At 37.6% G+C, this 15,344-nt stretch overlaps 1 protein-coding gene across 1 annotated transcript; it reads left to right on the top strand.

The window, feature by feature from the left end:
* The first annotated feature begins 544 nt into the window (after window positions 1-544).
* On the top strand, window positions 545-8,866 carry lhx9 (LIM homeobox 9). Its single transcript, XM_060940618.1, is given in 6 exon segments — window positions 545-795; window positions 1,812-1,985; window positions 1,987-2,015; window positions 2,539-2,918; window positions 5,839-6,041; window positions 6,742-8,866. Coding segments are annotated over 6 exon segments (1,236 nt in total). The 5' UTR covers window positions 545-600; the 3' UTR covers window positions 6,997-8,866.
* Window positions 8,867-15,344: the final 6,478 nt, after the last annotated feature.

The following is a 15,344-nucleotide window of genomic DNA, read 5'->3' as shown; positions in this document are numbered from 1 at the left end:
CTGGAGGTGAAGGAGTGAAATGAGAGCTTTGGCCATCAGCAGCCCAGTGACAGCTCTTTGTTAGTGAACACAAGAAATCAGGACTGAGAGAGAGGGAGAACTCCTCCTACCAAATTACCCAATCTCTCTCTCTCTCTCTCTCTCTCTCTCTCTCTCTCTCTCTCTCTCTCCACAAATAAGACAAACGTCTCCCAGACTCTCACACTCCCCACACCCGACTCCTGAGCGCTCGGATCCTCTCAGAGACAAACTGGGAACTAAAACCGCACGCTTTTAAACCATCCGTGTTTCTCAGCACATCTCCTCCTCTTCACCCGGACTATACTTTTGATTTTTTTGCATCTTTTTTTCCTTCTTTTTGCTGTTTTTAACCAGAAGTGGATGTGCGCTTTAACAATGTTTCTGCCGTTTGCAGTTTGCGAGGCGGCCTGCTAAAGTGCGCGCACGTGCGCGCGCACAAGCGCGCGCGTGTGTGTGTTTGTGTGCGCGCGTGGTGGTGTATGCGTGTTGGGTGGGTGGGTGGGTGGGTGGTGTGTGTGTTAAGTTTCTGTGCAGCAGGTCGCTCTCGGATGGTGTGAGGGGCTCCGCGGCGCCTGGTATATGGAAGTTGTGGCGTGTAAGGCGAAAGAGAGCAGTTGCACATTGCGCCCCGCAGCAGCAGCAGCAGCAGCAGCCGCCATGCTTTTCCACGGCATCTCCGGAGAACACATCCAGGGCATCATGGAGGAAATGGAGAGGAGAAACAAAACCGAGTCTCGCCTCGCCAAAGCTGTCCAGATGAACGGAAGAGAAACGGTGAGACTTTTTTCCCCACCTAAACTGCACAGGATCCATTTATTTCCCTCATCGACTACTGAACAACTAAACTACTGAACAACTAAACTACTGAACAACTAAACTACTGCAGCTCCAGCAAATCACTGCTCTTCTCTTTTTAGGTGAAAGGAAGCGTGTGTGTGTGTGTGTGTGTGTTTGGACTTTGGGCTGTGTTTAGAAAACGTAGCGAAAATACCGAACAGAATTCAATTCATTTTATTTCTATTTCTTTTTTTAACGGTGTACACAGCCACAAAGCAGCTTTAGAGAAATAATAATAATAATAATAATAATAATAATAATAATAATAATAATAAACTGAAAGCGTGAACAGATTTACAAGTCACTGTTTAATGTTTTTTTGAAAACAAAAAACTTTAAAAGCGGGAGATAGAGTTATTATTGTTGTTGTTATTATTATAAATCAATTTAAAACAATATAGTAATACTAACAGCAACATTAACATTAATAATAATAATAATAATAATAATAATAATTATTATTATTATTATTAATAATAATAATAATAATAATAATAATAACAACATTATTTTTACTTCGAAAAACAAAGAAAAAAAACGAGTCCTAGTTCTGTTCAAACAAACAGTATGTGTTTTTCAGATAAATCCCTGTGTCAGTGTAAATATCTGAGCTGCACTTCCTCTAATCTCTACTCATGGTGTAGTTTCTGAGCTCAGGCCTCTTTTATTCCTCCTCCAGTGGACTCAAACTAACCCTTGAATATAATTCAGTAATGGGTTGTTTATCTTGTGTTATTTGCTTATAAACACGAAGTGATATAAACACTAAAAGAGGCTGCGGATGTGACTGTAGCTTCACATTGAAGTGTCTGTAAATAAATATCAGGAGGGAGAATCAGTTTCGATGTCAAACATCAAACATGTTTCTAATCACTATATGTGTGTGTGTGTGTGTGTGTGTGTGTGTGTGTGTGTGTGTGTGTGTGTGTGTGTGTGTGTGTGTGTGACCCCAGAGCATGCCGTCTGTGAGCCCGGAGAAGCCCGCTCTGTGTGCCGGATGTGGGGGTAAAATCTCTGACCGTTATTATTTACTGGCGGTGGATAAACAGTGGCACCTGCGCTGCCTCAAGTGCTGCGAGTGTAAACTGGCGCTGGAGTCCGAGCTCACGTGCTTCGCCAAGGACGGCAGGCATTTACTGCAAAGAGGATTACTACAGGTGAGGAGGACAAGCATGGGGACAAAACACACACACATCACACTGCTTCAGAAGGTTACTTCTCTCTCTCTTATAAAGAGGGATATAAAGAGGGACCAGAATGCCAGTGGATCAGGACGCAAATTAAATATAGAGTATGTTATTAAATATATTAAATATAAAGTGTAGCTCGAACTATTATTGCTATGATCTAGGCCACTTACAGTCTAATGATCACTGTATGGATGTGGTCGTTTTTATTTTCTTTAAAAAAAAAAAGCATTGCTAGAATTGGTAAATTTCGCAATTTTCCCATTTCGATTTGTTTAGCTGTGGAACATCATGAACATCTGGATGTGGTGAGATCTTTCTGAGCTGTCGCGGATGTTTTCCCTTCAAGATTTTCTCAGTCCACTTGCACTTAGGAGCATTTTCTCCTTTATTATAAAATAATAATAATAATAATAATAATAATAATAATAATAATAATAATAATAATGATGATGATTGGACCCGATTGTAAATAAGGTCCTTGCCGTTCCAGAAGGTTCTCCGTGCAGCGGTGCGCGCGCTGCCACCTGGGCATCTCGGCGTCGGAGATGGTGATGCGCGCGCGCGACTCCGTGTACCACCTGAGCTGCTTCACGTGCACGTCGTGCCACAAGACGCTGAGCACCGGAGACCACTTCGGCATGAAGGAGAGTCTGGTGTACTGCCGCCTGCACTTCGAGAGCCTCGTGCACGGGGAATACCACCAGCACCAGCAGCAGCAGCAGCACGCGCAGCTCAACTACGCGGACCTGGCTGCCAAGGGCGCGAGCCTCGCGCTGCCCTACTTCAACGGCGCGGGCACGGTGCAGAAGGGCAGGCCCCGGAAACGGAAGAGCCCCGCCATGGGCATCGACATCAGCACCTACAACTCGGGTGAGCGCTGTGGCTGCTGTTGTTGTTGACCTTTTTTCCGCATCTACATTCCATTTCATGACAATCATCCAGCGCGCGCTTCACAGGGCGCTTTACACGCATGCGCACTATTATTATTATTATTATTATTATTATTATTATTATTAAATGCACCAGAGTTATTCCAGTTTGAACTGATTTAATAAACCAAGCATAAATAGTAAATATAATATATTACACTGGCAGATAAAACAAAACAAAAAAACGATCAAAATGCAGAAAAACTGGAGCTTTTAGAGACAGAAAGAAGCCTGTGATATCACAATCACGAGTACATGAGTCGCGAAGACTTTACAAAGCATTAGATCAGAAATAATAATAATAATAATAATAATAATAATAATAATAATGTCACATTTAGATTGGAATTATTCGAAAATAATTTTAACAATTACATGCATTGAAATAGCAAATAGCTATAAATTTATAAATATATAAATATATATAAGGAAAAATAGACTACATGATATTGCACGACATGAAATTTGATTATAGATAGATAGATAGATAGATAGATAGATAGATAGATAGATAGATAGATATTTGATTTTATGTTACAGTTTTTTTTTTTTTTTTTTGGGGGGGGGGGGGGGGGGGTTGCTGCAAGGAAAATGATTTCACGCGCTGCTCCTTTCTCTTTCAATTCCGATCCGTTTGGGAGGAAAAAAAGAGTGATTTTTCCCCTTCTTTCGTGAAATGTGTTTAGTGTGAATTAAAGGTGATCTCGGGGGACAATAAATAAATAAATAAATATAAAATAAAATAAAAACAATGCCGAGGTTCTGCATCGGATCCGACTTTTTCTGTCGAGAAAAAATTAAAACGCGTGCGCGCTCAAACACAGAGAGAAAGAGAGAGAGAATAAATTAATTAATAAAGTGTAAATTAATTAAGTCTTGGAATATTGTATCTTGGAGTATTGGGTCTCGCGCTGTCGCTCAGGATACAGATGCAGATAGAGATGTGGGCTCCATCCCCATATAAACCCGTGTGTTAATTGTGTTCAGTGTTCTCAGACTGTGATGAGCCTGAACACACACACACACACACACACACTGCTTTAGAAAATATTTTCCATCAGTGTGAAGTGTGCAGCATGCAGTCCAGCATTAATGGACATTTCCCCCTTTTTTATTCGCCCTGAAGACATGCTGATCATTCCAGCAGACTTTATTATTATTACTGGTCGTTTTTGGGTCAAAAGCAGCTCGAGTTTCATCTAAACTACAACACTGTGATGGAAAAAAAAAGTTTTCACACCGACATGTACCCTCATCCTGATTCTTATTGTTTCTATACGCGTCCAGTTATGTTTTTAAATGCTTTCTATCCGTGATGCCTTCAGCTCCTTCCTGAAACACTGATAGAGCAGCAGAGAAATGGATCAACACCCAGAGCCTGTATTTAATCAGCGGCTGGGATCAGAGCCCCCTGCTGGTCACATCAGGAAGTGTCCGACTCTCAGACTCGCTTCACAAGAGCGTTCGAAGCCAAAGATAAACAATTTTTCCAAATGTCAGCTTTTTCACTCTGGCTGCTTTTGCTCGTGTAAATATTGATGTGACTGTGGTGGATAGATCAGATATCTAATAGCGGTCCAAGTAACAAGTGAAAAATGAACCAATGGAAAGGGATTTCTTTTTTGGTCGACCAAGGGTTTGTTGGCTGCGTATGCAAATGAAAAAATGTTGGTGTTTTTTTGTTAAAATAACAATAAAACATTTTACCATGAAAATTATATACTGAAATTATTTTAACACGGTGTAACCAAATCTGGCTTTTTATCTGGAAAACAAAGTTGACCCAGTCATGGAGATTGTTGCACCAAAACAAACAAACAAACAAACAAACAAACAAACAAACAAACAAACAAACCACACCCTCCCCAAAAAAAGACTGGCACCATAAATAATAATAATAATAATAATAATAATAATAATAATAATAATTATTGTTATTATTATTATTATTATTATTATTATTATTATTATTCGCTATATACAAAACCCCAAATTTAAATGCAATTTTTTTAAAACTTATGGTGCAAGAATAAATCTGACAAAATTGAATCAGAGTTAAATATCATAAAACAGGAAGGAGAGGACATTTCTTGGATGTCCGTGCATTAAAACACACAACCAGAACATCCTGTAAATATTCAGCCGATATGTATTTAATGATAGATTTGTGATTTTTTAAAAAATTTTGCATGATTATTTTTTAATTAGATAACCTTTCCATTTAAAATTTTATTATTTTCTGCTCTATGCTGATAGAGTAGCTGTAATTTGTTGTTTTTTTTTTTTACAAAGAGGCTGAGACATCCAGAAAAAAATCTTAGAATACAAAGCTTTTTTTTTGAGAAACTGGATCTTTGTCGTGTCATTCCTTACTTCCTGTGTGTACTCTTCTAGTAATACATCCCTCTATCCTAGATTTGTTGTTGTTGTTTTGATGGATTGCTTGCGTTTCAAGTTCCATGTGGCTGATACTCATTAGAAATGTCCCTTCACACTTAAATCCAAGATTCCAAACGAATCAAACACATGAAAATTTTTTCTTGGTTATTTGTCCATGTTTGTGTTTGTGTTTCTTTGATGGACCCCTGAGATTAATTTTGAGTTATTTAGATGCTTTGGTGTAAAGATCCTGTAAACAGAAAGAACCTAGAGAACCTACGACGAACTTGAAAACAAACACTGAGACATGATAGAAGACAGGAAGAAGAAAAAGAAGAAAAACCCTATGTCTAAAAATGATCACATGTTTATGATTTCTTTTTTTAATATATAACTTGATATATATATATATATATATATATATATATATATATATATATATATATATATATATATATATATATATATTTGTTTAATCTCAGGTTGTAACGAGAACGAATCTGAGCATCTGGATCGAGACCAGCAGGCATACGCTCCATCGCAGAAGACCAAACGCATGCGCACGTCCTTCAAGCACCACCAGCTTCGCACCATGAAGTCCTACTTCGCCATCAATCACAACCCCGATGCCAAGGATTTAAAGCAGCTTGCGCAGAAGACAGGCCTCACCAAAAGAGTGCTGCAGGTAAGCATCAGGCTTCTTCTGTCTTTCCAAAGGAAAAAAAAAACAAGAATGTACCTAGAGCTTATTCATGTGCCCCCCTTTAGTGCAGATTTCCTCTCATATCACTTCTCACTCATCCAAGCTTGAGTTATTTTACTCAGTCATGTCACTTAGAGTCACATTTCCATCCATTGTCCTTGGAGTGAGTTCATTAAACATGAAAGACAGATAAATGGACCAAAGGCACAACATTTCACCAATTTGAGATTCGAGATTTGGGAACTAGTTTGAAATTTTTGTAATGATTTCATTTCTCAGTTTATAAATTGTCCTCCATGGGACAGAGGATGATCAAGTCCACTGTATAAATCCTGTAGCAGCATTAAGCATGAGCAGGAATGTACAGAATTCTGCAGGAAAGCATTCTGTAATGGTCAAGGCCCATTTTGTAAGTAAATAATTAAATAAATCATTCCTGTGTTATGGCTGTAAATAATGCATCTTACCAGCCCTCATGTTCTCCACAGTACAAGAATAGAACAAAGTGTCTAGATTCATGGCGTAGTGTTTTCTTTAGACAGTCAGTATTTATTCCTCATCCCCCCTTTTTTTTCCATGATGGCATTTCAGTAATGTAAATATCCTAAAGCTAGGAATGTGACAGTATCCCGACAGCAAACACAAAATACGAAAAGTAAAAGGCATTGGGGTTGGTTTGCAGGTCTGGTTCCAAAACGCGCGGGCCAAATTCAGACGGAACGTTTTGCGGCAGGAGAGCGGGGGTGTCGAGAAGGCTGACGGCACGTCACTTCCCGCACCCTCCTCCGACACTGGTGCTCTGACTCCGCCAAGCACAGCCAGCACGCTAACAGACCTGACCAATCCCTCTATCACCGTAGTCACCTCAGTCACCTCTAGTTTGGACAGCCACGAATCCGGGAGTCCCCCGCAAACGACCTTGACGAACCTTTTCTAACGCAGATTTGGGTTTTTGTCCTTTCTTGATTGTTTTTTGTTTTATTATTATTATTATTATTATTATTATTATTATTATTATTATTTTAGATTTCCTCTCCTCCCATCCAAATGTCACTTTTTTGTTGTTATTTACAAAACATACAAAACACTCTTTAAGGAACAAATTTGAAGACGAAGCAGTTACATCGTGTCAGATCCATTTTGGATGGACTGTGTTTTGATTTGGCAAGGAATAAAGACAAAAGACGCCTTCAAGATTTTGATTTACGTTTGATTTTTGTTTGTTTGTTTGTTTGTTTGTTTGTTTGTTTGTTTACACTTTCCAGACAGACCCATTCACATCAGCTAGTATGTGAACGGCTACAACTTTGTAAACCTGCTCTGTTTTTCTCTTACTTTACTTTACTAATTTGACAGATTTCATTTCCAAACTCAATCAACCAGTGACAGTCCCATGATCCATTCGCACATAAAGAGTATGAAAACAAATGAGAGGGTCAACTTAATGTGTAGCATTAACTTGCAACCACTTGGCAGCTGAGTTTACACGTGTGTCTGTTTTTTTTCCTCTCTTTTTTAAAAATGTATTCACCATGTCAGCGTTGTGTCGACATGTTTACCGCTTCATACGTGAAAGTGCAAACACATCTCCGACATCCTGTTTTGTAGTTGTTTAGGTTTCATTGATGATCTGCGTTTTATTTCCAAAAGAAAGCATTTTACATTCCATACTTTTGTATTCAACGAGTGTAGCTTTGACAAAACTCCATCACCATTTCTTTTACTTTTACGACTCATGTGCCAGGTGGTGCTTCAACCTCAAGATAGTATTGTCTATTGTCATACCAGCGTGGCTCTAATTCGGGTTAAACGATATCAAAACTGTGCAGTGGTAACTGTTCAAAAAAAAAAAGCTCAAAATCCCTTCCCATGACTTTTTGATGGGCTACAAAGGTTGTACAGATGATAATTAACAAGTATTTTGGCGTAACTACTTTTCCGTATGCCATTTACTATTCATCTCTATCGACTTCTAGGTTGCTTTAGTGGCATCAAAGTGATAAGTGTGTAATGTAACCGTGGTGCAGCAGCTCAGGGTCATAGAGATCTACATCTACAGTACTCTGTAGTCATTTAAAAGAAAAAGAATTACTACTTCTGAGCTTGTCGATTGGAGAATTGAACCAACAAAACAAACAAACGAGCGACTGGAGAAAGTTAGTCACGTTTCTTTTTTCCTCCTTAGTCTTTTTTTTTTTTTGAATGGACACTTGCCACTGAACAGTCCAAAAACCATGGCAGGAAATTTGTCTGGAAGTGACAGCAAGGCAGGCGAGGGACAGTTAGGGGTTGACAATGTGGTTGATTGTGTGCTGGAGAGTCAGTTCTGTCTGTAGAACAAAGTGCTCCTCTAAGATCTACTTCATGAAAGTAGACGCCTAACTCAGTTCTACTATGTGCCTTACGCTATAACCTGGAAGAGAACTTGTGAAATTCAGGAGATACATGTGTGTTTGTTTAATGGATATCGCATTCTTTGAACGCCTCACTAGTTTTGTACTGTTCTGTTTTTCATCCAAGGATCTTTCTAATGGTGTGATTCTGTTACAAAGGAGGCAAGCGATGGCCTAGAAAGCAGTTGTGCACTCTTTCAAAAATATAGTCGGTCAATCCGAGTATCTTATATATTGATCTTCGTGTTAATAGTATGGTACGTGTTCTATCAAGATTGTCCATTGTTTCCTTGTTTCTTGAAAAAAAAAGAAAAAAAAGATGGTGTATAGAAACTATTTCCCATTAAATATTTATGGACCAAGCGGTTGTTATATCTTATTAAATTTGTGTGAATAAAAAACGCCTTGCATTGACAGTGTTTTATTTCTCTCATTGCACAACCATTCTTTATGTTGCGTCTCAGATCTGAGCTGAAAACTAATATTGGGGAATGATAATTAAAAAAAAATAATAATCCCACCACATATCTTTCTCTTGCTCTCATTTGTGATATTGATTTCCAATTTCATTCTCTTTATTATTCTAAAGTAATGCCCCATGGATTTGCACTAAGACCCTGTACTTGACGAAAAAATGATCCTAGAAAAATCAGGATTGGGTTTTTTTTGTTTTTTTGTTTTTAAATGCATGAATATGCCAACATTATAAAAAGGTCTACTGTGCTGAAAGAAAGTGCACACTGGTATTAAAAAAAGAGAGAGAAAGTAAAATAAAGAAAAAAAGAAATAAAACTAAATGCAAACCTCTTAAGATCAGGTTGCTTTGTAGTTTAATATATTGTTACTTTATGATTTCTTTCAGGGAGAACAAATCTTGGGGCATTACAGCCATACTTCACGGCGTTTGAAAATTCCCTAAAGTATTAAAAGACGGGGAAAACTTTGATCGGAATTCCTCACCATTGAAGACAAAGACAATATTAGGATCAGACGATAGTAATAAACCTAAATCAGCAACAATAAATGTAATGCAAAAGTCTTTTTTTGTTTTGTTTTGTTTTTGCTTTTTGTTTTGTTTTCCTTTTTAAATTCTTCTGAATGTTTGAATCCACACTTGGAGAAGAATTCACTCAATATGTGAGATTTTTTTTCTTTTCTAATATCTTTGTTATATTAGAACTAAAATTGTTCTTTGTATCAGGATGACATTGACAAGAAATATGTATAATATACAAGCTGTATATAACTGAAGAAGGACCTCTCACACACACACACACACACACACACACACACACACACACACACACACACACACACACACACACGAAAGCTACACATATACTGACTGTCTGCCTGTCTCTAATCACACACACAAACGACATACACACTAACTCATACCTTCTAAATGCATGGAAAAGGACATTCTCAAAACACCAAAGCATAACAGATTTAAGAGAAAACAACAACAACAACAACAATAATAATAATAATAATAATAATAATAATAATAATAATAATAATAAAAATTTGTATGTTGCATGCACCTTATGAGTGGTTTACATTTTAAAAACTGAGTACCATTTTGTTTGATGTTTCATGTAAATTAAATTATAGAACACACTTTACCTTGTGAAACCTTCCATGGATGGAAGAAAAAAAAATCTTACAATAAATGCACAACTGCATGCAGTATTTTAATAATAATAATAATAATAATAATAATAATAATAATAATAATAATAATATAGTAGTAATAATAATAATAATAATAATTATTATTATTATTATTATAAAATACTCCTTTCCAAATAGAAACCATTTGCTTTGGGATTTCTTTTGTTTGCTTTGTTGTATGTAAACGAGCACTACAGTGATGAATTCTGTTAGTACCTTGGACACTACGAGCCGGACACACGGACTCGGCTGTTTTACGGAGGCCTTCGACGTTTACTGCGTGTCACGCTGTCGGAGCCGATCTCAATAAACTCTTGGTGGAATCCAGTGGCAGATCTTCAGCTATTGCTGTAAAGCGAGCAGAACAGATGGCTTCTGAAGCAAGGCTGCGTCCACGACCTGTCTATTTACATAACCAGTCGCGCTGATCGAAAAGGTTTGCTTTTATTTATTTCCTGATCTGATTTAATGATTTCGCTGATGCTTGTGAGCTGCCACAGTTCTCAGGGTGCACCATTCGATGTTGTAAAAGCGAACAAATACCAAGGAGTGCTATTAAACTCATTCTGTTGCACTTTTACACATGGAACTCTGCTTTTCTTTCTTTCTTTCTTTGGGTGTAAAATACACAAATGTCAGCTGGTTCCAATTGGAAACGTTTCCATGGCGGCGGTGGTGATGGTGACTTCTTGGAGCGAAGTCTTGCCAATGCATCAGAGCCTCTTAAAGCTTGTGACTTCAGAGACGCTGCTATAAAAAGGGTGTCTTTAAAAGGAATATATGTCATAGAAGACTAGATGAAACGACAAGGTGGATCCCTTAAACCTTGACAAGGAAGTAATGTTCGTTGCAGTTTCACAGCTCCAGGGTGTGTAGGATTGATCCTGAGCTCAGGTTACAGGCTCTGTGTGTGTTTGTGTGTGTGTGTGTGTGTGTGTGTGTGTGTGTGTGTACTTTCGAATGTTCTCCCCATGTTCCTCACTGGTAGGTGGACTGGCTATGCTAAATTAGCTGTACGTGTGTGATTGTGTGTGTGTGTGTGTGTGTGTGTGTGGTGCCCCATCCAGGGTGTATTCCCGCCTCGTATCCAGTTTTTCTGGGATAGACTCCAGATCCAGTGTAACCCTGACCTGAATAAAGCGCTGACTGAAGATGAAGGAATGAATGAGTGAAGTACTTACATTAATGTCTCATATATATATATATATATATATATATATATATATATATATATATATATATATATATATTTTTTTTTTTTCTTCCCTGTCTTTTGACCATTTTCTACACTATTGAAGACATCAAAACTATGAAATAACATCTGGAACATGTCTGGAATTTTGTGGTAAACAAAAAAAGTGTTAGAAAACAAAATACATTTCATATTTTAGATTCTTCAGTGTATCCAGCGTTTCCCTTGATGATGCTTTACGCACTATCAGCGTTCTCTTTACCAGTTTCATGAGGTAGTCACCTGGAATGCTTTTCAATTAACATGTGTGTCTTGTCAAAAGTTAATTATTGGACGAGTTTCTTACCTTCTTAATGCGTTTCAGTTCATCAAACACTAAATAGTAAAGTAATCCATACTGTATGATGTCAAGAACTGAACAACTAACTAAGTAAAGAGAAACAACATCAATCATTACTTTGAGACATGAAGTGTGTTTTGTGTTTATGAGTATATATATTTTCAACACAAGAAGACAAATCTTCTTTGCAACTTCACATCACTGTGTAATGTTCTTTATATTATATTATATGGACACAGCCACAAAAAAATATGCAAGTTAATCCAAATAATTTTAATTTTGAACCAGTTCGCCATTTTGACAATGCACATTTAGTCAGCGGGAAAACACTGGGAGTGACGTCATTGGAGTCATCAGGAAATGTGTCACTCAGATCCGTGATGTATTTCATATGAAAAATGTGAGTTTTTCAACACGAGAAGATAAACTTCATATCATCGAGCCAATGTGTGATTTTCTTTTTGTTATATCGACACATTCACACAGAAAAAAGTCCCCAAATTTATCAAAACAATTCATCGATTTCCTCACAAGTGACATATGGAGATTTACGTCGCTGTTTTGGTTCCCAGATGGAGCTCGTATGAAAAATACAAGTGGTGTATTTCCCAGTAAAACACTCATGTCTATATATAAATCCTCTTTTAGCTGTTCCAGAATCTCAAGCTTTATATATATATATATATATATATATATATATATATATATATATATATATATATATATATATATATATATATATAAAGCTTGAGATTCTGGAACAGCTATAAGAGGATTATGCGCTAACGGGTAACCAAGACTGATTATACACGAGCTGGAAGGTAATGAAAGTACACTCACCTTGGGTCTGCTCCTGTTAGACATTTCAAACGAAGGCCTAAACGTCTCACACTCCTGGACAGAATCACACACACATAAACACAGGCCTGTTTCAGTTCAGCTCAGATTTATGATTGTGCTATGGCTTCAGCTGCTGATATGACTGATATGGTAGCATAAGCCTGAAAGAGACTGGCAGATCAGACATCAGACATGTTTACAGTGACAGGTACAACACACACACACACACACACACACACACACACACACACACACACACACACACACACATGGAAAGCTCCGAGTGTCAGGAGATGTGTACATCCAAGTCTGTGTGTTCTTGGACCAGCATTCTCCTCTTCTGTGAACATGACCCCCCCCCCCCCCCCCCCCCCTCCCCACACACACACACACACACACACACACACACACACACACACACACACACACACACACACACTCACACAACCCAACCCAAACACACACACCTGTCTACACTCACTGTGGGTGAGAAGTGTGGGAAGACGACTGCATTGCCAACTAGCACCAGGAAATGTAAGTATGCATGTGTGTACATGCCCTGTGCACACAGACAGAAGAGAAACACTACCATTTCTTGCTTTCGTGTGTATTTTGGATCTTTCAGTTGAAATAAATTCATCTGTAATGCCCCTAATTACAGGACTGCACAAAGGCCTTAAATCAAGGACACTGGAAAACATTGTACAATTAAACGCCTACCGGTAGCAATTATCACAGTATCGGCTGTTTTTACTTTTTTCAGTATGCACTTGTTTGGTGTGTTCACCTCTATAATACATAACATGCTCTTACTCAAGAAAATAATTCACTATAAAAATATTACGTAAATGTCAACATGATTTTCCATTTAGTTTATATTCATTAATACTTGAGATCTAATCTAATCTAATCTAATCTAATCTAATCTAATCTAATCTAATCTAATCTAATCTAATCTAATCTAATCTAATCTAATCTAACACAATAACTAATGGCCTTCTAATTTCATGCCTTAACTGAATATTTTCATCTAATTGTACATTATGTAGCCAAAAGTTTCTGGGCACCTGACCATCACATCCATATGTAGCCTACTTGTTGAAGCTCCCTTTCCAGATGTTATCCCCTTTTCCTGTTATAATAACCTCCAGTCATCTGCATAGTCTTTCCACTAGATTTTGGATCTGTGCTCATTCAGCCACAAGAGCAGTCGGCATTCCTGTTCACCCCAAAGGTGATCAATGGGGTTGAGTTCAGGGCTTGAAAGTGCTTCCAGGAAGCACTTGGTACACCATGGAGCTCTTCAATACAGTGAAAGGAACCTGTGATGCTCCAGAATGCAACGACATTCTGTATCATATACGTATTATGTGCTCACATATGGGTGTGATGGTCACCCCTGGCGTCCACATACTTTTGGTCATAGAGTGTATGATGAGAAATATAGAGTATGTGAATGATATAACAAAAGAGTTTGATTGATATCCATGTAAACACACAAATCTACATACAAAGGAGCTGGAAGAAATTCGGTAGACTTTAGATATACACATTTCACCAAAGGCTTAAAAGCATAATTTCCCCCATTTTTTAACCCTCAGAGGTCTACGCCTGTTTTTTTGGCCACCTATTGTAGGTTTAAATATGCAGTCAATAAATATGCTTCAATCCTTCAAGGTGTTTTAGACAATTTTTTCAGCATAGACAGGTTGATGAATACCCAAACACCCAAGCACATGATTGGTCAAAGGTCTTGATTGAAAACCGTGTGCGTGATGTTTATATACTACAACTGGCTTACCAAATATTTCATATGATATCATCTTTTCTGTTGGAGACCCAAGAGAGAAAAACAACAACAACAACAACAACGCGAAGACAGCATTTAAAAACAATGACCTTGGGTTCCTCTACCAAGCAGGTACAACAGACTGGTATGTGGAATGCTCCAATAATCATACCTTTATCAGGAGATGTATGCTCAGGTTATTGCAATTAAATGGAAATAGTGAGTGGGAGGAATTCTCACTCAGGACCAGGACCAATCAGGAGCTCCCATGCATGTTAGCATCACTCATGGTCTTTCACATTGATATTACAGGATAAGTGTAGGATTTAAAACATGACAACAATATATTATATTATGCATTATGTTCTAACTTCCCCTTTCTCAGTGTTCAGAAAGCAAGCAAGCAAGCATTTAGATGAACTATACATTACAACTCAATAATATGAATTATTTGATCATGAGATTATAAGAAAATGCTAATTAACAGTTAATCCACAAAATCGAGTCGTGCATGAGCTGATAGGCGACGAGGCATGTAGCACTGAGTTGTCTATAATCCATGTACAACGAGATTGAGTGGAATAACCATTTTATTCTATCCACATTCACTGGATTTTGAGAAACGGAGCATTTTTATTTTTTTGCAAATTCGATAAATAAAAACTTTAGACAAAACGTCCGACAAAATCATTTCCGCTTAGAATGTAAACAAACCGGTGAAATGACAGTCGCAATTTGTGAAAAATGTGATAATAATAATTCTTGAAAAATAAAAAAGATAACTTCTTACCATCAAATACTTTTATTCCATATTTTGTTGCTTTTTTAATTTTTGGGGTTTTGTTTTCGAGTAGAATTTTTATTTCGTCCTCAGTTGGTTCAGTAACACGCTCCGCCATTTTCTTCTTCTTCTTCTTCTTCTTTAGGGTTTTTTGGCGGTTGGCAAACCAACTTAAAGGTAGACTGCCTTTCAGATTTTTCAAGTGTAGGTCATAAAAAGGATTTTCCCCGACACCCAATTATTTTTGTATAGTGGACTGAAAGCTACTGAATTCGA

This window comes from Neoarius graeffei, chromosome 15 (genome assembly GCF_027579695.1).
Source record: "Neoarius graeffei isolate fNeoGra1 chromosome 15, fNeoGra1.pri, whole genome shotgun sequence".
NCBI lineage: Eukaryota > Metazoa > Chordata > Actinopteri > Siluriformes > Ariidae > Neoarius > Neoarius graeffei.
Note: the sequence above shows the minus strand (reverse complement) of the source record. Positions and strands in the feature narration are given on the sequence as shown.